This window comes from Rhinolophus sinicus, linkage group LG09 (genome assembly GCF_036562045.2).
Source record: "Rhinolophus sinicus isolate RSC01 linkage group LG09, ASM3656204v1, whole genome shotgun sequence".
NCBI lineage: Eukaryota > Metazoa > Chordata > Mammalia > Chiroptera > Rhinolophidae > Rhinolophus > Rhinolophus sinicus.
Genome location: NC_133758.1, coordinates 3456284 through 3482868, shown reverse-complemented (window position 1 = coordinate 3482868; position 26585 = coordinate 3456284). Strand labels below are relative to the sequence as shown.

The window sequence follows — 26585 nt, the reverse complement described above, 5'->3', positions numbered from 1 at the left end:
TTAGTAAAATGATACAGGTTTCAAGTGTACATTTCTATAAAACATCATTTATGTATTGTGTGTTCAACACCCAGCAGTTCTCCTTCCATCACCATATAACTTCGTGATGAGTTGGTATTGAAACCCTACTAATAGCATAGTTTACTGTCTTTTTATTGCTATGTGTTTGTTTGTTTATTTTTAAAGGCCTGCTTGCTGAGACATTCATTCAATCAACAGGAAAAGATGAATGAGCCTAGGCAGCCGTCCCTCTTCTTCATCACACTTCCAGATTTACACAGACTCTGTGCTGTCAGGATAATACTGAGTGATGGGGTGGCCGATACTGAAATTAGGAGTACGCAAATTAAGATGTGCAGGTAAAGAGTACATTTTATAACTAACACATTCTGAACTTTTTGAGACCTATAGGAGCTGTTTTAGAGGTATCTCCTTTAAAGCATAATACTCATTGACTTAATCTGTGTATATAATTTTGAAATAAATTCAGTTTTGTTCTGACTAGGTATATAGGACTACATTTAGGGAAGGACTTGAAATGCTTGAGATAGAATATCTCACTGTTTAGTTTTTATGTATTTGTGACTTCTCATGTGATCTCATTAATTTAAAACTTTTATAGACATTGATGAAATAAATCAGGCTCCCCAAAACTTAGAAATCATACTTAATAATAAATGTTTACTGAGTACCTACTGTTTATGAAGCACTTTAACAAGTACCGTAAACATTTTAGATTAATATAATTTCTTAATTTTCAGGTCAATATAGGAGTGTTTCTGAAGAGTAATTCTCCAGCAACTATCTTTAAATGTCTAACCCAAGATAGGCTTTGAAAAACAGCTTAGGTGAAGCCTCAAGTATAACTCCATGACTACTAAGGACTCGTCATGTATTAGTCCCTAAAATTGTTTGAGGCACTCAAAAAAAGACTCTCAGAATACATGGCAAGAGTATATCTGTAACTGAATTTCTTAGAGAGGAACAAACACTTAGAAGATTGCTAGGGGTCAGAAATAAGAAAGGCACTCTTTGGAGTGTCCTCATTTTGCTCTTATTCACAAAACTTTTCTTCTCCCCATTGTATATTTTCCCATTCATGTGTATCCAGGAGCCTGTACCCTTCCTGCTAGGGTATAATTTGATAGCTATTGAGCATTTACCTGTGACCCTTTTAGAAAACAAATAGGTAGAAAATTGTATGTGAGATTTTCTGCTGTTTGCCCTCAAATTGAATGGGGCCATGCCCACAGAGTAGGGTGTTTTGACTCATCATCCCAATGACTGACAGAGAGGCTGGGACAGAGAAAGCAGAGAGCTGGCTGTGTCAAAGGCCAGTCTTGCAAAAGTAAGTACCTGTTTTATCCGGGTTCTAGAGTATGGCCACCAGAAACAGGTTATCTCACCTGACTACTTTCTGAGGTAACCCACCCCCCACCCCCACACACACACTCTCATGTTGTGTTTTGTGTTTTTTTAATTTCCTCGATGATTAGTAGTTCTGGACTTTTTCATATTTCTGACCGTGTTTTGTGTTTTTTCCACCTTTTCCTTGACTTACAAAGCAAAATTATTGATAGTAATTTGAATTGTGATGATTTTTGTTGAAAGTTCATTTGGCTGTTGAATACTAAAGTATAACCCATCAAAAAATTGGAAAAAAAATATTTTTGAAAGAAACAAATCTAGTCAATAGTTCTAACGTTGAAGTAGTTGATAACTTCACCCATAATTGAATCCTTAGACTGTTGCGTCCAGTGCCCCCAACCACCACTTAAAAAAAACAAGGAAAATGGAAGAAACAGGAGTTAAAAGAGCTTGATTTTTCAGTGTTAAGACTTCTTCTAGTCTACACGGAAGGCAGAAATGAAGTTTTAAAAGAGGAATTTAGGTTCACAGATGAGAGGAACTTTCTAATTAAAACTTTATAATTCTCTTCGTGCAAATCTTGGCTTAGTGCCTACAGTGGTCAAAGTACCATGCTAAGTGTGGGGAGAGAGACAGAAATCTGTAACACAATCTTTGCCTAGAAGAAATTTAAACTTTTGATTGGAACCAGGCGATTTTTAAATGTTCCAATAAAGTAAAAACAGTGGGCAAATCCACTTTAAAATTAATATATTTCATCTCCACAGGCAATTGCTGCTTTTGCACCAAGATATTCTTACATCACCTGTACCTGGAACAATTAACCAAATTTGGGTGGTGATGGCGGTTAGTATTTTAACATTTTATAAAGTATTATTACTAATTATTTGGGGCAACATTAATAAAGAGTAATTCAGGTATTAATTATAGCTCAAATTGAAGATGCTTATGAAGACAAATTGTACTGTGTTGTAGTTTGATTGTAGTTTGATTGAACCATTAATAGACTTTAACTTTGACATACCTGATGCTAAAATCCATTTTTGTGGTTCTAATTTCATACTTAGTTTCCGCTGTCATAAATGTTAAAGACTACTAATGAATAAAAGATGTTAGTGCATGACTTTTGAAGATAGCACAGGCTTAATTCTTTTCTCGTATTTTATTCTTTAGAATTACACTTAATATAAAGGAAGTAGTTTCTCATTCCAACAAATCTCCAGTTGTTTTTAAAGAACTTAGATCAACATTCTTTTTAATTTGGAAATTTTATTTAAAACGTTTTTTTTTACAGTTAGTACAATTAGAACAAGAAGTATATTTCCCAGTGCTGTATATAAGTGGGAATGATAACGGAGTGCCAAAAATCTTCATAAAAATCATACTATCATGAGATTTTTATCAAAAATATTTCTGAAAATCCTCTTACTCTGAGATTTTAATTCCCCAGAATCCAGTGAAGTCAACTTTTATTAACAGTGCTGATAAATCATACAAAATCTTCAGGTCTTTTTTTCTAGGTTATATTGATATATCCAACTTTTTCTTCTCATCCTTTATATAGCTTTTAAGAAAGAAAAGCTGTTGGTGAACAAGTAGACACAAATATTTCTTGTCTGTGTTCTTTTCTATCTGAAAAAGTTTATGGAACAAGGAGGATGTTGTTTTAGAGTTCTCGTAAATTCAAATATCCTAATCTTAGCAAGAATAATAGGAGAATAGCTATCTAAAAATATGTTTTGCTTTCTTACAAATATATTACGTGCTGTAAAAAAATTTTACAAAAATATTTGAAGTATAAAGTGGGATTATTATACATACTGTTTTGAAACGTGCCTTTCATTTATCTCCCCTTCAACAGCCTCTCTTGGATATTGTTCCGTGTCAGTATAAATATATCTTCCTTAATTTTAAGGCTGTGAAATATTTCATTGTATGGGTATACAATAATGTAATTAGTACTTTCTAATGCACATCTGAGTTTCTAGTTTTGTGCTGTTACAAACAAACAATGCTTTAGAAAGTGTCACTGAAATGATATCATTTTCATTTCTCTGGTAGTTTCTATAGGTCAAATGCTCAGAAGTGGGATTGCAGCACATTTTAGCTATAATCTAAATATTGTGAAATTGCTCTCTGTAAAGCTGTACTAGATTACATTTTAACAAATGGTGTCTGAAAAAAGTTTACAAAAGAACTTATATTTCCACATTCTCACAAATCCTGGATATCGCAGCCTTTACATACCTGCCACTCTGTTAGGTTAAGAATAGCATCTTCTTTTAATTTTTGTTTCTTTCACTGGTGAGTTGGAGCACGTTGGCCGTTTAAGGTTTCTCTTGCTCCTCCACTTAGGTTCATTTTCCTTCTTCATGTCTAAGAACTTACTGCATAATAAGGTAGGTGGTAAATAGTTACTGTATGCAGGTTATTGGCCTTTTCCTTCACGTGGGTTCTGGGTCCATGTCACCCCCAGAAAGCCTGTGCTCATTTTGAGAACATACCCACAGGTTCTGTTTCAGGGAGACAGTGATCATCACGTGCTTCTCCGGGGCACAGAAACTGTTAGGATGCTGGCCTGATTCTGTGCCCTCTGCTGTATAGTGTTTCAAATCTATTACATATTGCTTTGTTTAATAATTCATTCATGGTAAGTCATTTTTATAAATGTGGATTTTTGTTATAGATACCATTTTATAAAGCTGGAAAACTTAACGCATATGTTGAAAAATACGGAGCTAAGGTAAGTTTTTTTAAAGGATAATTCCAGATGCTGTTTATATTGATTTAGTATTCAACTTCTTTTGTCAGCAAACAAAAATTGGAGTATCTTTCTCATAAGCTGTTGCTGTGCATGTGAAAGAACCCACAATTTTTTTTCCCAAACAATTATTTTGTGTACATTTAGTAGAGATGGGGAAGAGGCTTAATTTTGGGGGGTACTTTCTTGCAGGCATTTTATGTGGCATAATGTTATATATATATATCTTCCAAGAAGTGAATATTCTTATATATATAATAATGTTATATATATGTATGTATGTGTGTGTGTATATATATATATATATGTATATATATATATATATATATATATGTATATTCCAAGAAGTGAATATTCCCATTTTTGCAGATGAAGAAAATGAAACCCAGAGAGAGAAAAATATTGTCCATAACCATATAGCTAAGTGTAGGAACAAAACAGTATAGATTGTATTCTGCATGGTGATGAGTTTCTGGATCTTAGCAAGGAAGCTATGAGTACATGGGTTGAGCACCTCTTGTGTGTCAGTTACTCAGACCGTGAAGACTTGGCTGGAGCTCAGTTCATGTCTGCATGTTTCTCTGGGGCCCTGTATCCGTGGTTATTCTAGCTGCCTGTCGAGGCATCACTGCCGGCCTCATTTCCTAGATCTAGTGGGGTTTGGGAGAATGCAGTCTCTGATCATCTCCAAGATAAGATGCTTTCTTTAGGTTTTAGGAGGATGACAACGTCTCAGCAATTCCCAGAGGTGCTTTTGCAGTTCCCTGAGAAAGCTCTGAATAACCCAAAAGCTGGTTTCAGCCATCCGTCACAATCTGTGGGAATGCAGTATTCTTTATGAACAGTGCGAAAGGATTTCAGTTCAGTCTTTTTGCTGAGACAAGTCTGAACTATGAGAACCAAATTTACAGTATATCATTCACCTAATAGAACTAGAAGCTAGGTCTTCCAGAAATCCCTACAAAATTCTGTCCTTTATTGTGGAAAGTATTTCATGGTTTAGTGGAGACCCCTTTGCTGTTTTCTGGCCTGCTCTTGGAGAATTTAATCTTACTAATATATTGACGTAAAGGTCAAAATTTTATTGTTTTTTGACAAATATGTTACAAAGAAATAGATACAATATGATTTTAGAGATGAATTCTAAAGAGCAAAGCTGTTATCTTCTGAGCATCAGAACAGATAGCATTTCAATACTGAGTTAATGAAAGAATATTTATACTGAGTACCATCATTTTATATATCTATATCTATCTGTAGATAGATATAGATATATAAAGATTATAAGAAAAATGAAAAATTAAGAAACTTATGTCCCATAGTCCTTACACACTAATAAAAACATGCTTTGTGGTATATTTTCTTCAAGTCTTTTAACTCATACATTTGACTTTATCGCTGCAAGTTGTCCAATGTCCAAAATATTTAAGATATTTTGTTTATAGTCTTACTCTTTCCCCACTTATCCCAGTTCCTTATTGTTACTAAGTAAAGTTGCTTTGTTCCCTTCACCAGTCTTCCAGAGTCAAAATACCTTTCTGTTCATGAGCTTTCTTCCAGCCTGACTTCCTAACCTCATTGGGCCTTCATGGTTATGTTCAATTTTTTTTTTTATGGATACTTTCTACGTAATAGTAACCATAGGCAGCAGATATTTATTGAACATCTGTAATATGCCGAGCGCTCTACTTGTTTCTGGAGTTAAAGCTGTGAACCAGATAAGCTCCTTGGCCTCAGGAATTTTATGGTAGGAAAAAATTCCTCCTTTTCAAGTTTTTGGAGTTTGTGTAGAATTTTTATTACTTCTTCTGTAAATGTTTGTTAAAATTCTCCAATAAAGTTATCTAGGCCTGGAGTTTTCCTTCAGGGAAGGCTTTTAACTACAATTTCAATTTCTTTAATAGATAATAGAGCTATTCAAGTTACCTATTTTAAAGAATATGTCCATTTCATCTAAGTTGTCAGATTTATTGGCATAAAGTTACTTGTAATATTCCCTTATTTTCCTTTGCTGTAGAATGTATAGTGATGTCACTTCTGTCATTTCCGATATTGGTAATGTGTCTTTTTTTTTTCCTCTCCATGATCAGTCTTGCTAGAGGCTTAATAATCTTATTGATCTCAAAGAATGAAGCTTTTTGTTCCATTGGTTTTTTCTGTTGTTTTACTGTTTTGTATTTCATTGATTTTCATTTTAGTCTTTATTATTTCTTTTCTTATGCTTATTTTGAGTTTAGTTTGTTCTTTTCCTAGTTTCTTAAGGTGGAAGCTGAGGTCATTGATTTGAGAACTTTCTTCTTTTCAATATAGAAACATTTAGTGCTGTAATTTCCTCCTAAGCATATGTTTTGTTTTGATTTTCCTCAGTTCAAAATACTTTTTAATTCCCTTTTGATTTTTTCTGTGATCTAGGGGTTAGTTAGAAGTATGTTATGTAGTTTCCCCATATTTGGGGCTTTCCCAGGGATCTTTCTGTTACTGCTTTCTAATTTAATTATGGTGAGATAACATGTTTTGTATAGCTTAAATCTTTTAAAATTTATTGAGGCTTGTTTTATGGCCCAGAATGGTATATCTTCGTAGCGTTTCTTGTCCACTTGAGAGGAATGTGTGTTCTGCTGTTGTGTCAAGCAGTCTATAAGTGTTAATTAGGTCACGCGGCTTGACCGTGTTGTTAAGCTACTATGTTCTCACTTATTTTCCTCTACCTGTTGTATCAGTTATTGAGAAAGGATGGTACGGAATTTGCCCCAGACTTTAGCTGAAGTGATCAATTATACCTTCTTTGTCCTGAAAGGCCTCCAGGTCATGAATCAAGATGTTTGTAAATGGTAGAATCGCCCCAAACTTGCTGCTTGCGTGTCAAGGCTGAATGCAAACTGATAGATCCTGCTGTGTCAGGGTTAATACCTCAGGCCAAGGGGAAAGTCAGTGCAGAATCAAGGAGACAGCCATTTGGCGCTCTAAGATAGATCCTGATACTTAATGGGATTTATTTAGCTGCTTGGGTCTGGGACCCTGGGGCGTGTTTGAGGTCAGCATTGCAGGTTGACTTCATCCTGCTGCTTGGAGTACTATTGATGGTAGCCCTCATAACATTCTCTGTGAGACAAATTGAACAGATTTGGCCCTGTCCCCTGCCAACAGATTAATTACTTGCATCTTGGGAAAATTTTCCAGAAGCCAAAATGGTATGACAGTGAGGGGTGGGTAATATTGGGAAACCGCTTTCCTTGACACTCTCACTTTTCTGCATGTCTTGCTTGTAGAGGCAATGGCAGCATTTTCTTCTGGAAAGGATGTTTGTACAGCAAACAGCCCTGATCCTTTCCCAACCCCAGAATAGTTTCCTCCCCAGTTTATGCTAATCCATACTCACCTGACTACTCAGGAAGGACTCAGCTCATCTCAGAGTCCCCGCTCTGTGCAGCCCTCTCACCTCCACCACTTTGCCCCCATCACTCCAGCTGCCTGTCCTGCCTGGACTCTCAGCTCTGTCTGCTCAACCCAGGGAGCCCACTGGCTCTTCCAGGACTCCTTTCCCATCACTTGGGGATTTTTCTTTGTTGCTTGATGTCCAGCGTCTTGTGAACCTTTGTTTCATATAACTTGCCCAGCTTTTTCATTGTTTCAAGTGGAACGATAAACCTGCATCCTATTACTTTCATTGGTCAGAAGCAAAAGTCCTAATTTTTAAAAATTCTGTACAATTGCATGTGTGCTGGTTGCATGTGTGCCCATGTAAGTATTTTCATTGTTTTTTGATGTTGAACTAGACAGAACGATAATGCCAAATATTACAATATAGTTCTGGTCTGGTTTCCTCCGTGTAAAGCAGAATGCAAAGTAAAGTTTCAGGTTCTGGCACAGGAGCTCTGAAAGATGAGGTTTATTGAGCCAGGAGAAGCAGGTGGGACTTGGCTGTCACAGCATAACAGTCACGGCTTCAGAGTGAATAGATTTTAACACTTCTTCGACTTTAGAACCAGATAGCATTGGCTGTAGTGATGACTGTGAGAGCAGCCCTGTTTGTTGGGTGGTGATCCAAACACAGACATTCTCTGTGAGTTTATAGGGACACACTGATTGCTGTCAATTTGCCCATATTTTGTCCTTTAATATTTTTAGATGGAGGAGCCACAAAGAGTAATTCCTGTGATTCTTCAAAACTGCCTTTCATATTCACTCACAGCTAGACTTGCTCCAGCCTGGAATAAAACTGGCCATCTCTTGGTGCAAGGTGACTTTATCTCTGTCAGTCATTGCGGCTTGCTTGCTGTACTGGATTACCTCTGTTGTGTGCACCTGCTTTTAATTTCAAGATACATTCTTTTTAGGAAGTAGTTTTTAAAGCATAGCTCCAACCAAGCATCCTCAAGCACGCCCATGACAATAAGTGTCATTTCCTTACTTTGGGATTATATCCAGAGGCCTGCTGAAGTTTCTTTAAAGCGAATTTGTTTATTATATAATACTTGATGTTTAGAAAGAAAGAAATGTAAGTTATGGAGCATTATAATAAAATGAACACAAATTACCAGTATTGTTGGAACCAAAAGGCTAGTCTCAGTTTTGTGTTCAAGTCTGACCATTTTCTAAGTGTTTTATATCAGGAAATAAATGTTTGAGGGAATAATTGTATATTTGTCCTTTTAATTGGAGAGATACTTTTTAAGCAATTATATTTTTTCTCTGAGCTGTCATCAGATACTCCTTTGTATAAAAATGCACTTTAATGCATTTTTCTTAGCTTCAGTAATTTCACATAAAAAGGTTATATTTATTAAGCATGACTTATGAGTTATAATAATATGGCATATCCTATCATTTTTTAAGGAAGAGAGTTTCTTTCTCAGAGGGGAAAGCAAAGTGCCATTGGTAAGTAAACATGCATGTCAGTAGATAAAACATTAATATAATCAACAGTTAAAAACCAGTGTTGGATTGTTATCATCTTGATTAGGTTATATTGTAATTTAATCAGGTTATTATAATCACAATTTCACCCAGGAAGTCACCTCTGGTTCAAAATACACATTCTACCTATATGAGACAAAATTCACTTCTCTTACTTGGAATAAAAGCTATATGTTTTTATTTCTCCACTGAAAGAAAATTATGACTATGAAGGAGTTTAATTCTGCAGGCATTTATAATGTATAGTTTCCAGAATCATATCATCAAAACTTCTTTGGTAGTGTTGTAAAAGCTTTATTTTTTATGAGAACATGATTCTTTTTCTCCTAAAAAAGAAAAGAAGAAGTCTAAAGAGACACAGACAATCTAAAATACACAGTTTATGATAAGGTCTAGTCTAATTCTTTCAATGATATGAACGCTGTATTGCAGGTAGACAAGTTCCTAAACAGTATCCCAGAGACAGCAGAGAGGTGGCAATCCGAACCCAGGTAGACATCACTAATCAATCATAGCAGCCCTCACCACCATTTGGGCATAGCCTTAAATCCTGGGCTGGCCTCTGTGAGTCACTACTCTTCAGTCTGAGTTGCCTTCCTTGTGCTAGTTTTATGTTGACCTTGAACAGAGGCAGTTATGATACTGTAGCTCTGGATGGATGGGTTCATTACCTAAATTTTGTCTCATCCCAAACGCTACCAGGGGACTACAGCTATCAGAGATTACAGTTAAGGAGAGCAAAATTCCTCACTTCTGTGTTAGAAGTTTTTCTTTTAGTTTTACTGAATGTAATATTCTACAAAAAACTGACAAATTGGAAGTGTATAGCTCATTGGATTTTCACGCACTAAACATATCTTTATAACCAATTCTTAGATCAAGAAACAACGTTACTGATACCCCAAAAGCACCTTCTGCTTTCTTCCAGGGATTACCCTTTCCCAAGATAACCATTTTCTGACTTGTATAAGTAACTTTAATTATGAGAAAGTGAGGTAGAAGCCTTGGGGCTCTGTGAGATCTGGAGTGTATCCGCCATTATATTTGAGGGCATTTGTTGGCAAGACTATTGAAGTCAGAATCATGGCATGGTACTTCTCCCGATGTAAGAAAACAGTCTCCATTTTTCACATATGATATATGTCAGACTTGTAAAAGAGTCTTGTTGTGTTTTCCTCTTAACTGTAGGATGTCTCATTTTTCTGATTATAACCTGCCCTATGACATTTCCCCCAACACATACACACCCATATTCCGTGTTGTTTCATGCCCTTGTCTACTTTTACATGTCTCATCTGCAGACTCAAATATTACGTGGTGATTAAATTTTACCATGTGTGAAAAAACACCATTCTTTTCTGGGTTTCTAATTTGAATAAATTATGTTAAAGTTATTTATTTTGTTATTAAAACATTTAGAGTGATAGGGGGAGTAATAATTCCAGAAAGTTTACAATCAAATATTTTGTTTTCAGTATTAAACATCAATGTAACAGAAACTCAAGTTTGTCTGAGTATAGACGCTTACACGATCAGACTGCCACCACCTGAGGTACCACGTATTTTAATTTCTGTGATTAACTTTACTATATTTACTATATACTTAACAGATTTCTTATTATTACTAACATGCTAGTAGGTTTTAATTTTTAACAAGAAGAGTGATAAGATTTTTTTATTTTCAAAATCCATATTATTAAATTCTTAATATATTTATATTGTTCTGAACCTGCTTACCCAAGTAAAATATTCTGTCATTTAACACACATCATATTATTCCCTTGCTCAAAAATCTTTTTAGGGGGCCGGCCCGGTGGCTCAGGCAGTTAGAGCTCCATGCTCATAACTCCGAAGGCTGCCGGTTCGATTCCCACATGGGCCAGTGGGCTCTCAACCACAAGGTTGCCAGTTTAACTCCTCGAGTCCCGCAAGGGATGATGGGCTCCACCCCCTGCAACTAAGATTGAACACGGCACCTTGAGCTGAGCTGCCACTGAGCTCCCAGATGGCTCCCAGTTGGTTGGAGCGCGTCCTCTCAACCACAAGCTTGCGGGTTCGACTCCCTCAAGGGATGGTGGGCTGTGCCCCCTGCAACTAGCAACGGCAACTGGACCTGGAGCTGAGCTGCACCCTCCACAACTAAGACTGAAAGGGCAACAACTTGACTTGGAAAAAAGGCCTGGAAGTACACACTGTTCCCCAATAAAGTCCTATTCCCCTTCCCCAATAAAAAAAATATTAAAAAAAAAAATCTTTTTAGGTGGCATTCAAGACTCTCCACACCCTCTCTTGCCTCAGCACCCACTTCTTCCCTCTTCTTTCATCTCCAAATATCAAAAGCACAATTTCAGCACATACTAAATGTAATATCCCCCATTGGCATTCTGGTAGCAATTATTTTGCATCTAATTTTTGCACATAACACTTTTTGGCTTCATAGTAAAGGATGTGTCTTTTATTTGCTAATTTTCATAACACACAGCATAGAAACTTACACATTACCGGTAACTCAGTAAGTGTTATTTTCCTTCTTCCATAACAGTGGTTCTCAACAGAGCCGGGTGGAGGGGAAAATGAGTGCTTTTGTTCCCCGTGAGACATTTCCTAATGTCTGGAGAAAATTTTAGTTTGCACAAAGGGGGTGGGCTGTGTTGCTACTGGCATTTAATGGCTAGAGGCCAGGGATGCTGCTGAATATTCTCCAGGGCACAAGATACAACCCCACCCCCACCCCAACAAAGAGTTAAGCAGCCCAAAGTGTGGATAGTGTCCAGACCGAGAAACCCCAGACACAGGACAGGTGACTCTACCTTGCGCAGCGCGCCCCTGACTGGCTAGACATCCTGCTCCTCCTTTCAGGGCCAACTCAAATGCTACTGCATTCATTTTGCTCTTTAACTCTTTTATTACATGTTTTGTTGAGGCAATAGACAAGTCAGGGATGAATAGAATCTACTTTCTGGCCCTTGGGAATTGCGTCAGCCAGGGAAGCTGACCTGCATGTACAGACCTGGGGTGAGTGGCGTGACATGAGTCTCCCATGTCCACGAGGAGCCTTCCCAAGGCCCCAGACCCAGTGTGAGTTCCAGCGCTTTCAAACCTCCACACTATTCCCCACCAGCTCACACACATCCTTGTATTTTTAGAAGCACACTCCTCATTTTCACATCCCCAGTTTATAATGAGCTCCTTAAGGACTGATTATTGCACCTCACTGCCCTTTGAATTTTCTACAGATGATACTTCTGTTTTATATACCCGAGTTTTGAACCAATTCGAGATTAACCAAGAAGAGTGAGACATACAGCGATCAGAATACCACCTTTATTAAGAGGATGAGAATGTAATTTATCATCCAAAATGGACACTTTTGAGAGTGAAAGGGACCTTAATCCAACGGGATACTGGTCCAACATGTATGAACTGGGAGATGTTAAAAATAAAATCAGATCAATTAAAGTTGAATTTAATAAGAGTTTATTGTACATAAAAGAACAGTTTGTGAACCAGGAGTCTTCAAACCACAGTGGACTGAAACTTAGAGATGTGTTGTTACAGGACCATTTATATAGCAAAAATGCAGAAGAGATTTAATCTTTATAAAGCTCGAGTATAGCAATGGGATTTTCCAAATGACAGGGAATTGGTTAAAAGTTATTTTATACCATTTTGGAAAACAATTTAAGTTTTATTTATGATTTCTGGAGGCATTTACAAAAAATAAGTTAAATTTTGCTTGCATTGCAGAATAAGCTAGATTAGGTTTCACTTAACGTGGCCTAACTGGTTTTCTCTGCATAAAGCATTTTCAAGTTTGGGCTCCATTTTATTTATTTCAACAGGTATATGGTTACACTCATTATTACTGAAAAAGATAAACAGCTATTGGAGAATGCAGGCTATCTAGACTCTAGAATTAGGTAGATTGATCCACCCACGTATGACAATAACGGAAACCCACGGGCTCCCTGGGGAGATCAAGTACCAATCCCAACATGACCGAGAGAATGCAGAACACCACTGTTTGCCAGCCTGCCAGCTTCCAATAGGAAGAGTAAGGAGTCCCAATTTTACCAAACAGATAAGTCACCTCATCTGCTCTCGGGAGGAATGAAGGAAGGGGCACAGCGACATCAGGAAAGGAGAGCTTTTTTCTACAGGGGAGCAAACACCAAAATGAGGAACATGCATTTCTCTTTTCTACTCAACATGATACTCTCTATACATACTTGTTCAATTCATTTAAATTGATTCCCTAAGTTATAGTTTGTCATCAGCTCCTTCAAATCTCACTTAACAACATTTTTTACTTACATTTTTTATATGACATTTTTCACTTCCCGACAGCTATAAAAATTAGTTCGTGTGTTCCTGTGAGACAGTACAAAATAGTTTTGATTTGAAAGATAAAAAGGAACGTATGAAATAGTTGCTATGTTGTATAGAGGAGAGACAGGCTGAGCTGAACCGCTGTCAAGTGGGTGTGATGAGCCAATGGAACGCAGCCTTTATAATTGTGTTTGTGCGAGTGTGTATAACAAAACAGTATGTGTTTGTTAATGTTTCTTTTTGTTTGCCAAATTATTTTGAGGACTTACGCATTAAAATCTTATTTCTATTAAAAGCTAAGAGAATTTGGTATTTCTCCGAGTATTATAAAGGATTTTGATAATCACAAGAATGCTGTCATTGAGGGACATTCGATTTTAAACAACTGGTGCTACGTTTTGCCAAGGTGAGATTTCAATTTAGTATAGATGGGGAGGTTCAAGATATATTAGTTTTCTCTTATCTCGCTTCAACACAGATATGTGCAAAAGTATAAACCTTTTTAGTGAATTTTTGAAACTGAATTATGGCTTAGAAAAAATATTGAAATAGTATTGTCATGCTTTCATGAGCCATCAATTTCCTTTATCAAATTACTAAAATGAGTTTATTATACATGTACATTTTTATTAGATCTAGTTTTTAAAACGTAAAATTTATAGATCTCATAAAATTACAACTATTACAATACTCAATAAAACCTTGTAAACTTTTATATAAAATTAATGATTCATTATCATTTGATAAGAGCTAAGTTTTAAGTCTGTACTATCTTCAGGAAAAAAATGTCTTGTTATTACTATAAATGGTACTATTGAGAGGAAATTTTAACCAGCTTTACAAAAAAAGAACATTAACTACCAAGCATATTCATAATAATTGAATCATTGAAGCAGGAAAAGATAGATGGGGAACAAAGATTTGACTCCAGTTCACTTAACTCTTAACAAACTTTTCCCTAAAGTCTAACAATTACCAGGCATACCTCTGTGTGGCAACATTTTATTAGTCATTATGTTCTGTTTAGAAATGGCATATTGTTTGCATCAATTCAACTTAGTTTTTCCTAACAATTCTAGTTGTTAACATTTAATACAAAGTGTACTTGGGACTAGAAGCAAACGATTAGTTTATTATTTACATGTAGATAGTTGCTAAGTCTTTTTGAACACTTTCCAAATCACGTAGTTAAACTATAAGCATTGGCTCATAATATTTTACCAACTCTTATTTCTCATAGTATGAAAATGGGAAAGATAGTATGTATTCTTCATACTACACCCCCTGACTGTCCTTTTCACTCATACGAAGATTTCCAGATGCACTGGGATAACCTGGTACGTAATACAAATACACATTGCGTTAGAAGTTACTTGATTTTGCTTCTTATAATTTAACCTAAGTTTAGCTTTCCCTCAAGAGAATTTCAACTTTGATCTTAATTTTTAGTATGGCTATAAACTTCCAGAAGATTGTGGCGATATTGAAGTATACTGTAGCATCTACTTCAAAATGATAGGAGGAAGGATCTTGACATATCCTTTACGCACCCCTTGGACAGACACTCCCTGGCTGCCCTGCGATCCAGTCTTTTCTCCTGCCCCGTTCTGGTCCTTTTCAGCCTTCTCTGTGCCTAAGTGAAACTACTTTCCTTTGTACTTCTTTGTATCCGCATGAGTGTTTTTGTTTTGCTTAGAACTTTCCCATTTTTATTTGAGGGTGAGTTTAATAATGATATTTCCCCCCTTAACACTACTGCAACAACTTAGCCAACAAAACTTTACAGTAGATAGAAAAAACGTTTATATGATCCCTAGTAGAAATTGAGAAAATGATCATAGGATTCTCCTTAGCCAAAGGCTCCCTCCTGTGGCACTTTGGATATTACTGAAAGGGTGGAAGGAAAAGAAGTAGTTGTTTAACAAAGATTTTTCTTTTTGGAAGGTTATTTTATTTTACAGGCAAAATTTGGAGGTTTTGACTTGCACTTAATGCACCCATTGATTTTAGAAAATATCTTAACATTATGTTTTAAAATCTACACACAAAAATAGCACAAGTGCTCCCGTGAAACTCTTGGGTCTTAATATGGATCTCACCATCCCTGTCTGTATTCTGACCAGCTGGAGTTTCACCATGGAAGAGAAAAAAGCCATAATGTTCTCTTTCTGTATTCTAACCCAAACCTTAATATAAAAGTGAAGTTGACACTTACCAATTATTCCCTTTCATTAGATGCCGAGTGATTACTCTAAATCTGCAGAATATTTTTCATCAGAAAAGTAACTGCTTTTTTCAAAAAACTGCTTTTGGAGCTTGAATAAAATCTCCATGTGTTGTTTCTCTGTACTGAATTTTTACTTCTTTTCGGAGATGCAACGTGTTTATTGTTTACTATAAACACTTGTTTCTGTAATTTATAAAAGTCACAGTAGCTTTCTTATAAGTCATTTTTGGGATATGTTGATTTGCCAGTCGAAAGCCATATAATAGGGATACAATCAGTTGTCTTGATTGTGTTAAAATCGAGGTAATTAAAATCCCTGTGAGAAAACATGCTCTTTAGCTTTGGATTATAAACTTGGAATTATTTAGCTTGAAATAAATAAGCAATAATCAAATACTTGGGATTTATTTATGTGTGTGTTTTTAACAGTTATTATTTTAATGTTTTCTTTTTATGCCATGAAAGTTGCTATCTCTTATATACAAAAAATGTTTCATTGTTCTTTAACTTTGTTCACATACCCTCTCAGTTGCATCCGAAGTCAGCCCATACAGTTCTTTCCAAGGGTAGATTTGGGAGGCGTGTTGAAAAGTTTTCTTTCAGACTTAAAATCTAAACTGCCTCATATGTGTGGATTTCCCATAAAGATGACAACAAAACCATGCTACTACACCCAAGAACTAACTAAACCGCGTACACAGGTGAGAGATTTGTGTTCTGTCGGGACACACTACACACTGTCTTACCTGGATCTCTTGCTTCCCTGATGGACCACCTAACCCACTGCGCTGTAATTCTTTTCTCTTGGTGCAGTATTCCCCTAATACAGTTCGCTGTTATTAAGTACTTAACCGCTTGTCACTACCAGTTGTTATTATTATTATATTTAATGTGCTTTTGTAGTAGTGCTTGTTTACTGGTCTGTTTCTCCAATGTAGTGTGAGCTCACGCAGGCTAGGGGTCATGCTCAATCTTCTTATCCCAGGGCCTGATACATAATAAGTGTTCCTTAAATGCCTTTGCAATGCATAAATGACCTTACATTATAGTTTAGAAACATTTGCCTTCTACAAACCCCAGTTTACTTAGCACTTCTGCCACTCGATTTGAGTCTAATTGTTGAAAAAGCCTTTGAATAATTCCATCTTTAGAAATTAAATTAATTACATTTCCATTGTAAGATGATGTGCTAAGTAAAATCTTATGAAAAACAAGAAGCAGTTGAGCAGTACTGATGAAGAAACAGTGGTGGCTTATCTTCACACTCACTAGAATAAGATTTCATTGTCAAAACAAAATTAAGAGGAAAGTTTTTGAAGAACAAATCTAAGGAAATTGAATTTAAAGTTTTCCACAATATTCTTTCTTTGGAATGACAAATAATTGTGTGTTTTCATCAAAGGGAAGTCAAAAGTTTGAGCAGTTTGAAACATAATATGAATTCCATGACTGTCTCCGTGTCTGCTCAGCCGCATTCCTTCGCCTCACTAGTTGTCTCTGCTTATTGCAGTTCCCACTGCGCCAGTGGTTTCGGCTCACGCGCTGCATTGGCTCACACACGATGCCTCATGGCATTTTTTCAGCTTTTGCTGCCATGCTACTTGTTTCACCCTCTTTATAATCCTTAGTTACAATTCACCAAGGCCAGTATGATAGACCCCACTCATCTTTTCAGGCCAGACCACATCATCTGTCACTAGCCGGCGTGTAGATTTGGGATCCTTAGGTCAGAGGCCAACACCTTGTACAGATGGTGTAAAAACATGAGAGCCTCAGGGGCTGTAGGTGAGGCCACTTCCTTAGAAGGGAGTGTGGGTGAACAGATACCAATTGACATCTTTATGATAATGAATCTTAAAATTTTTCCCAGATACACTTGTAACAGTTTAGAAGCTGGCCAAGTCCAAACCTGAGGAATTTGGAAGATAAGTCATTACATCAGGCATTGTTATTGAATATATTTATTGAGTACTGAATGTGTCCAGCCCATATCTGTTTCAGAAATAGTGGCTCCAGACAATATACTTGTGAAAATTTGCTACTTACATGTAAAATAACACTTAATTGGAAATTCTGGTCTTTATATTGCACGTAACAGCTGGAACCCTGACAATAAGAACATCTCCTACTCACTTTTATTGTCTTACGTGTGCCAGTGGCTTTTTTGTGTATCATCTCATTTAATTGTCAAAATAAACTCTTGGAATAAAGAATTGTCTCCTCAATTTTGCAGAAGAGGAAACTGAAGCTCAGAGCATCCAAATAATTTAACCAAAGACACACAGCTAAATACACTGCAAAACTAGGACTGTGCCCGAGTCAGAATCTCAGTCCTGTAGTTGGAAAAAGTTTAGATGTGTGGTTAAGATCCTAGGCTCTAGAGACAGGCTGTCTGGATCTGGACCCCTCAGTACTTGTATAATCTTGGGCAAGTTATTTGATCTCTCCATGCCTCAGTTTCCTCAGTTATAAAGCGGGGTGTGGTACTGGTGGTAATAACAGCACTTGTTCCAACCGGGACTCTCAGGGAGGCCGGCTCTGAAATGAGTCTGGTGAGTGTGGTATTTATTGGCGATTGCCTTGGAGTCAGCACCTGCAGACAGCCAGGCAGGAAGCGGGACTGGGTAAGGGGAGAAGAGGCCTGAGGCAAAGCAGGGCCCCGACAGCCCCGGCCAGCCTTCCGAGGAGCTCTGAGCTAAGACAGCCCATCACGGCCCGCCCTGGCCCAGACAGCCAGGCCTTTATACACCCCGCCGCTGGCGCCAGCCCTGTGTCCCTGGGTTTGCGCCACCCTGAGGCTATCTTGAGGGGACGACAGCCAAAGGTGGCCTGCGCCAGCCAGCGCTCCCGGCAGAGGGGCAGCGCATGCTGTGTCCTCGTAGGGTTTTTCTGTTTTGTTTTCACAGATTACATAACAAGCGTACTTAGTGAGGTCTCAGTAAACTCCGTTCCTATTATTGCGACACCACAAGTCAGCTCTAAGATTCATCCAGTGTTAAAAAGCATACGTTTAAAAAGTGAAAAAATAAATCAATAAGATTACTTGATAAAACTCAGCTGACTTAAAAAAATCTAAATTAGCCAGAGTGCTTAGCCAGTTTTTTCTTAACTTATGGAAATTCTCAGACACATAAATTAGTATAATGAACGCTCCTGTGCGTGTCATCTAGTTCCTCCTTGACAGATTTGTGGGTGAGGGGTAATTGGAGTGTTTTAAACAAATCCCAGATACGGTGTTATTTCATATGTGAACACTTTAGTAAGCACTCTGTCTCACAAGAGGTTTTTAAAAACTTATTTAACAGTAATTCCTTGGTATGTGATACCATATCATACCCCAATTCCCCATTATCTCACTGATTTGTGTTTAGGTGTTTTGTGTAAATCAGAATCCAAGCAGGCAGGGGCCACATAATTTCACTTGGTTATTAGGTCTCTTAAGTCTCTTTTATTCTGTAACATTCCAAACCCACATCCCTTAGTTTATGCCAGTTATTTGCTGGGAAAACTGGGTTTGCCCTGGAAAATATCCTGTGTTCCAGATTGAACTGCTTGCTTTATGTCATGTCATTTGAAGTTAACATATTCTTCTAAACCCTGTATTTCCTACAAAACTATGGTTAGATCTAAGTTTAACTGAATTCTGGTTCAACTTTAATAAACACTCAGGTTGTACAATATGTAGAACCAGATTTTTAATAGATAAAACACATCTGATTGGTCATTTTGGTCAATCCTCAAGTTTCATTTAATCATTAATTCTAGGCCTCCATTAGATATCTATTCAGATCTAAATATAGGTTAAAGCTTTTGGTTTCTCTGTGTAATTTCCAGTTGATGTACAAAGTTATATAAATTATATGTAAAGTTCTAGAAATTAAAAGCCAACTAAGCCACATTTGCTGGTGACACCTGGCAGAATAACAGTAATAATGTGGTAAAGCATATGTTTTTGTTGAGTTGTAACTTCACAAAGCTTTAGTTTGCTGAGCACTTAAGTATGTTAAGTTCTATAAATTATTCATGATCTCATCTGCTGTTTACATGGGCCCTTTTTGTAATCTTTTTATAAATTTTGAATATAAACCTAGAGGTTCCCCCTTTGGGTTACTTACTATATTTTAGAAATTGAAAGAATGAGTAAATAATATATTGACAGGCTGGGGGCAAAACAAGCTCCTGGAAATTATTTCCATCAGATACATATTTTGAAAAAGATGAAGATGAAACAGGGTGTGAATATAAATGTTTCAGGTACATATTCTAGATAAGTTTTATGTCAGAATGCAAATAATTTATTCTTATATGAATCTGCCCAGATGAGGTAGGTGGGTTTTTTTGTTTTGTTCTTTTTGTTCTAGTTTTGTTTTGTTTCGTTTGTATCTCAAGTAGTAAGTATGTTATTTAAAAGTTACTAGTTTATGAAACCCAAGAGTCAAAAAAAATGGCTGTTCGTTGATTTTCTATGATTGATTACAGCTTAGTTCTGGAACGCATTTTTCATCAAATGGAAAAAAAATTCAATGTAGACACTTTAAGATGACGCAGTAACTTCTGACAAAACATCTCTCTGAGGTAGAATTTCATTCAAATTTAAGAATTGTTCTTCTCCCCACGATAGCATCTCTGTGCAGGGGAAAGTCTACATAGGGTGAGGGCATGGTGTGTTTGCCTAACATAGGCCACGTCAGGCGAACGAATGCCCTAAGCTCTGTTTCTAAACACCCGCAAAGTTGGCGAGTGGACACTGGAGCCTCTGCTAACTCTGCAGCTAAACAATTGAAGGCACTCATAATTCAACTTTTCAGCAAAAACCGCGGATGTGTGGCTTCACCTCACTTCTTTCTTCCAAATAGTGTATGAGTGCATCCAGTTGGCTGATCCTAAATCACATCCTGAACCCTAGCTGCAAAGGAAAAAATGTTGAGTTTAGATTTCCAGGCTCTAGAAGGAAAACTAGGAGGAGGGCCAGATGGATGTTAAATACCATTTACTGTCACAAAGTGACAGTGGCGTGCGAGTTCTGACAATTAGTTTCACGAACTGGCTGCAAAGTTGTTGCTAAACTTTTTTGATATCAGAGGGATCGTGCATTATGAATTTGTACCAACTGGACAAACAGTTAACCAAGTTTATTCTTTGGAAGTGCTGAAAAGGCTGTGTGAAAAAGTTAGGCGACCTGAACTTTTCGCCAACAATTCATGTCTCTTGTATCACGACAATGCACCAGCTCACATGGCACTGTCCGTGAGGGAGTTTTTAGCCAGTAAACAAATAACTATTGGAACACCCCCCCTACTCACCTGATCTGGCCCCCAATGACTTCTTTCTTTACCCAAAGATAAAGGAAATATTGACAGGAAGATACTTTGATGACATTCAGGACATCAAGGGTAATACGACGACAGCTCTGATGGCCATTCCATGAAAAGAGTTCCAAAATTGCTTAATTGTCAGACTTCATAGTGGAGGGCATTCGAGAGAAAAAAAAGTGGAGAGAAGACAGCATCATGAGCATGTTTGCAGTACAGTGGGTAGCTAACTATAGTTTTTACAAGTTGACATATAGAATTTACAACATATCTTTATCTTATTTACAGCGGTATCTTTATCTTAAAATATCATCTTGAAAGGATGGTATCTAAAAAAGGATACAAACCATAAAAAAATATACGCATTTCCTTGAGAAACACACTTGGTTTTTGTTTTTCTTTACCTATTTTATATATTATAGTGTTACTTTATGTTCTTATTTTGATGCTATTTTATATCATTTCTTTTCCATTAAGGACATTATTATGTTTTTAAAACTTTCTTCATCTATCCTTTCAGGAAAACAAAGTCAAGCCACCCAATCTGACCTCTAAACCAACATTCCAGTCCTCTCTGACTCAGGCCCCTTCCACAGGACCCTCCCGGGCTCAGCATCTTCCACCACATTCAATAGCCGTGGACCACAAGGGGGACCTTTCAGTCAACCTGCAGGCGCCCTGTGGGTCCTCGGTTCTGTGCCTCCAGCCACATGCTGTTCAGAGCAGAAGGAAGTCCCTGTCTGACAAGTCACCACGAGTGCGTCTGGAAGTACCAAAGCCCAACAGAGGAAATCCTCAAGTTCAAGACACACATTTTAGCTCCCAAAGTAATGTCACCCCTAAATTCATACCAGTTTTCAAAAAACGATCGTTACAGATAAACAAAAATACCTTAGAACCTGGCATCCTGAAAAGAAAAGCACATGGTACAGAATCTATGTTGCTTTCCCTTAAAGCCAGTGTGATCCAGGATGACAAACTGAATTTAGATCCAGCTATAAAAAAAAGATCTAATCGTAACACTCACATGAATGGTAGAAATTTAAACCAGAAGACTTGTAGACCTCTACAAGAAAAAAATACTGAATCCTGTAAAAATATGATAAAATATCCCCCTTCTAGTGGTAAATCATCAACTGTGAGTATAAATGAAAGTAAACAACTCTCTGGTAGTTTAGGATTTCAGATGTCCAATAACAATTTAGGTGTAACAAAAAGTGCCCTTGACTTTCAAGTGAATGGAAGAGAAAATTTAACAAGCAAATATATAACACAAATTTTAGGGAAAGGACATGAGTCACTAAAAGTGAAAAGACAACCACACATTTTTGAATCAGACACAGAAATGGAAAATACCCAACTACTACAGCAACAATCAGTAAATCAAACTGAAGAAGTTGATGTAGATTACCACAGACTGATAGGAAGCAGAACAGCTCACAGGTCTAAAAGAAAATTATGTCAGGAATCTTCAAAAAATTCAAAGAAGCCTCATTCCAGTAATATCCATTATGGACAATCCAGTTCTACGAACCAGGTAAAAAAACCAGTTTTAATCTGTGGATAGTTATCATATGATAGACCTTTAAAACCCCTAAAAAAAGATTTAAAGGATTTGCCCAAGATCATCTAGAAACATGTTAAGAAACAGAATATCTGCCTTAACACAGTGACTACAAGTATACAGAGTTAATTTATTTGAAAATGTGATTCTTTAATCTGATTACAGGTGCATGACTTGGACAAATCAAAACCTAAGAAATGGCTTGTGGTTCCTAAAGCTTACGACAAGGATGCGAAAGAAGGAAACACCCATCAGGTACCTTAGGGGGCATCTTGTGATTTATTTTTCCATTAACATTATCTGAATTGGAATTGCCAAGTTTAGGAATCTCCAACCTCTTGATAAGGAGTTACTTTTAAATTCCTTGAAGCCTTAAAATCAGTGAGGAAATAGGAAATGTTGGGAACAGTCTAGCCCTTGAAAAGGACTGCACACAGCAACTGTGACATTGAGCCAGGACCCTAAAGGGGTGAGGTTGAGAGAGGTCCCACTGCTGGCTCCCGCTGCTCTGATCTGGGGTCTTTGCAGACTAAGAGGGCACACAGCTGCAGACACAGGTTCCACAGCCAGGAGAACATGTGCCTTTGCAGACTTTGACCCGAGATAATTACTTTAAATGATGTTTCAAAGGTTAATCGTTAAGTTAAAATGTAATCCCAAAATGTTGCAGTGCTGACCTAAGTTAAGCTTAAGGTTTAGCTGATGCTGCTGAGCCCCCAGCCCAGAAGTCACAGAGCCGCGCGTCTGGGAGTGACATGTGACTCCATTCTGCCATCTGTTCTGTCCAAAAAACAAACATGCTACTACAACACCCACACTTTTTTTTTGCCTACAACTATTGGAATACTTTGAATTCAGATACTTTATGAGCAAACTAGAAAACATTTTCATCTTTCCTCTTCCAAATGCTATTTCTTTCTATAATTAATAGAATTTCAGCCTGATTTAACCAAAAGGTACTTAAGTGTATTCCTATATATTTCATATATTGTGTTTCATGTAGTTTTTGACATCTTACATTTTAATGCACTCAGTAGGTGGTTAAGGAAAAAAAACGTGTGTACTAGAATGCCTTAAAATTTTTCATTTTTAAAAAGAAAACCTATTCCAGATTTCATAATTTTTTTAGATGAGTAGTACTTTCCTGCTTTGAATTACTTAAGACTTAAAAATAAAAATAAAAAATCATTCCCATCACCTAGAAAGAATGACATGAGAATAATTATAGAATATCATTGTGGAAAATAATTTCCCTCAAATATAAAATTAATACAAAGCGCGGTAAAATATTTGAGAAATAGAAAACAGTTTCAAGAAAAAAGTTTTGCAAACCACCTGTAATTCCTCTTTGCAGAGATCAGCACTCTGAAGAGTGGACAGATACTCACACGCACGCCTGTGACCGCGGGCTCTGGCCCCATAAGCTGCTGTGGGCCCCCCTTTTTCACTCGGCAGTGTTATTTTCATGGTTGCGTATACGGTCCACTGCATGTGGATGTACTATATTTAACTGTCCCTACTGATTGACACTTAAGTTCTTCCCAACTTTTCACTCTGATAACAATGTCATGTAAATAGTCTTATATACATCTTCGCAAAATATCCAATTCATAGTTTTGTTGAAAATATTTTGCCCTAGCTATTTTTATTATTGAAATTTTTTTCAACTCATTTTTATTACTAAAATTTTCAAACCGCACAAAGTGTAGATATGTAACAGTATAAAGAACCTCTAAGCACCTATCATCCAGCTTCAACCATTATTAATATTTTGCCAATCGGTTTCATCTATTTCTCACAGATACACTTTTCACTGTACTATTTTAAATTAATTTAATACAGCATATAATTTCACCCATATGTGCCTTAGTATATGTATCTTTAGCAGACAAGAGATACCATATTTTTAAAGAAAAAAAGTATATATATACACATTACATTTTGGGAGTATCTGCCATATCTATTGACATTCTAAATTTGACTTTAATTCACAAAGAAACAGGAAGCCCTCAATAAATGTAAAACCTATTTCACAGAAGAACTAGAACCTCCAGTCACATAACCAAAATACTGGAGTGGAGGTTTATTTGTTCAAACCTATTCATTTAAGCATATGCATGTGGCAGGCAGTGGATGAAGCTATGGGTCAGCGAAGTGGCGAGACTGCCATGGGCTGTGTAGTCTGGTCTCTAGCACACCCAGTCTGAGTTCCTGGCAAAGATGCAGGAACATACATGCATTGAAGCAAACAGCAAAGTTATCTAACATGTAAGAAGAGAGAAGCAGAAATAGAGCTCCTCACTAGTATTATTCTGGCTTTCAGACATTTCAGATGTTTAATTTGGAAGATGTGATATAATTGTTTTAGTAAGATATTTAAAAGAAACCAAAAATCCTCATTAACATTCCTTCATTAAATTAAAAAACCATTAGAGAGCCAAGTGAAAGCTGAACTTTGATTTTTAATGTGATTTACCATATTTGCTCTTTCAGTAAAGCATTGCAACCAAAGGCAAAAGTGAACAAGAACTTGGCTTCAAAGCTGTTAACGATCACTCTTGCTCTTGAAATTGTACCTAGTTCATTAATTTACTATATACCTTTTATGCTTTCCAGAATTCTCTCTCGTCTAACAATTATTTTCCCATTTTCGTAGGGAAGTACGTCTAGTTTAATTCTGAGTGTGCCTCTCTCATTCTAAAACTGGTGTGATGGATAATGAGCAGACTGCAGTACAGAATGGCATGCGGTGCTGTTTTCGTGGCTGCGGTGAAAACATTTGTTATGGAAGTGCAGTAATAAGTACCTATGTTTGGTCACTCAGTCATGCACGGCATATGCTCCTTCTTGAAAACGGTCTTCCTCTCTGCTCCGCCCATGTGTCCCCTGGCTGCCTGCCTGCTACTGTCCAGTCATCGAGCCTTAGGTATGGAGACTTCCATTGTTATTACACTAGCAGAGTAATCAACAGGTAAACCCGCTGCGTAAGTGCTGTGCAGTATCTTCCAGTTCTTCATGCGAATAATCTTCACAGCTCCTCCTCCACTCCATCAGTGTCAGAAACGTAGAATTTATGGGACAGTATTTCATTTAGAGAAATGCTGACCTACATGGCAAAGCCTGCTTGCCTTAGGATCAGTTTGTTTTCTGGTGTAAAAGGTTTATTTTTCATCTTATAATTATCCTAATGAAAGTTTACCCCCAAACATATATGTACACATATACATACATACACGTGTATATGTGTATGTGTATGATTTACCATAGAGCTACAGGGACAGATTGATTGTTTATTTCCCACCCACGTTCAGAGAAGAGGTTCTTGACCAAATTGCTCTGCTTGGATTCACTGGAGAAATCAAGGAAGATTTTGGTTCATTTTAAAGATTATAATTTTGAAAGCCAGAATAATTCCAAACCTGATTAAGGACAACAAATTGCATTCCTTGTTTCCATTTTTTATTATTTATATACATTGTGGACACTCCCCTGCCCTTAAATCATTCTTCACATTCAAATTGTATGTTAATTTTATGATCATTATAATTTTAAAACCATAAATCAATAACTTTATGTTATCCAGAATCTTAGGTCAGCCAGTACGTTTAAAAACCTATGGCAATATGCCAAATTTTGTGTGTGTGGCACAGCAGGATTTTATATTGTTGTGTATCTCCCCCGCAATATGCCAAATTAATGCTAAGAATCTTCATAGAAATGTAAAAGTGCTTTTCGTGTACTATTCACATTTTAAATTTCACAGTATTTGTTGCTTACTATATTTGTATGTTTTTATTTATATTTTATTATATAATTATACATTATTATATAATTTTATTTGTATTTATACTGTAGCAAATAGGTGAAAAAAAATATGAGTTTGTCAATGGTTAGCTTTTATTTGACTGACCAGTTCACTAACCAGATTTTGTGCTTTTTCAAATTGCTCATCATCTGGTGTTATGCTGACAATGTATTGGGTGTTACTGATACTTAAAAATGGTCAGTATTTATAAATGTTTAAAGATGTCATGGTCATTATTTATTGATGCTTAAATTGTTTGTGTTGTATCCTACATAGTAGCTTATTTTAAATAAAAAAATAGG

At 36.7% G+C, this 26585-nt stretch overlaps 1 protein-coding gene and 1 long non-coding RNA gene across 2 annotated transcripts; one reads left to right on the top strand and one right to left on the bottom strand.

The window, feature by feature from the left end:
• Positions 1-190: 190 nt before the first annotated feature.
• LG09H18orf63 (linkage group 09 C18orf63 homolog) lies at positions 191-26585 on the top strand. Its single transcript, XM_074339839.1, has 11 exons — positions 191-359; positions 2136-2214; positions 4055-4111; positions 8258-8369; positions 8966-9007; positions 10522-10598; positions 13672-13781; positions 14616-14712; positions 21435-22451; positions 22644-22733; positions 25135-26585. Exons 1-11 carry the CDS (start codon positions 226-228, stop codon positions 25177-25179), a joined length of 1860 nt encoding a protein of 619 aa, XP_074195940.1. The 5' UTR covers positions 191-225; the 3' UTR covers positions 25180-26585.
• LOC141573122 (uncharacterized) lies at positions 19508-21934 on the bottom strand. The gene is made up of 3 exons (XR_012498688.1): positions 21806-21934; positions 20906-21060; positions 19508-20508 (listed from the first exon to the last, which is right to left on the bottom strand). It is a non-coding gene; the product is annotated as an uncharacterized LOC141573122 (long non-coding RNA).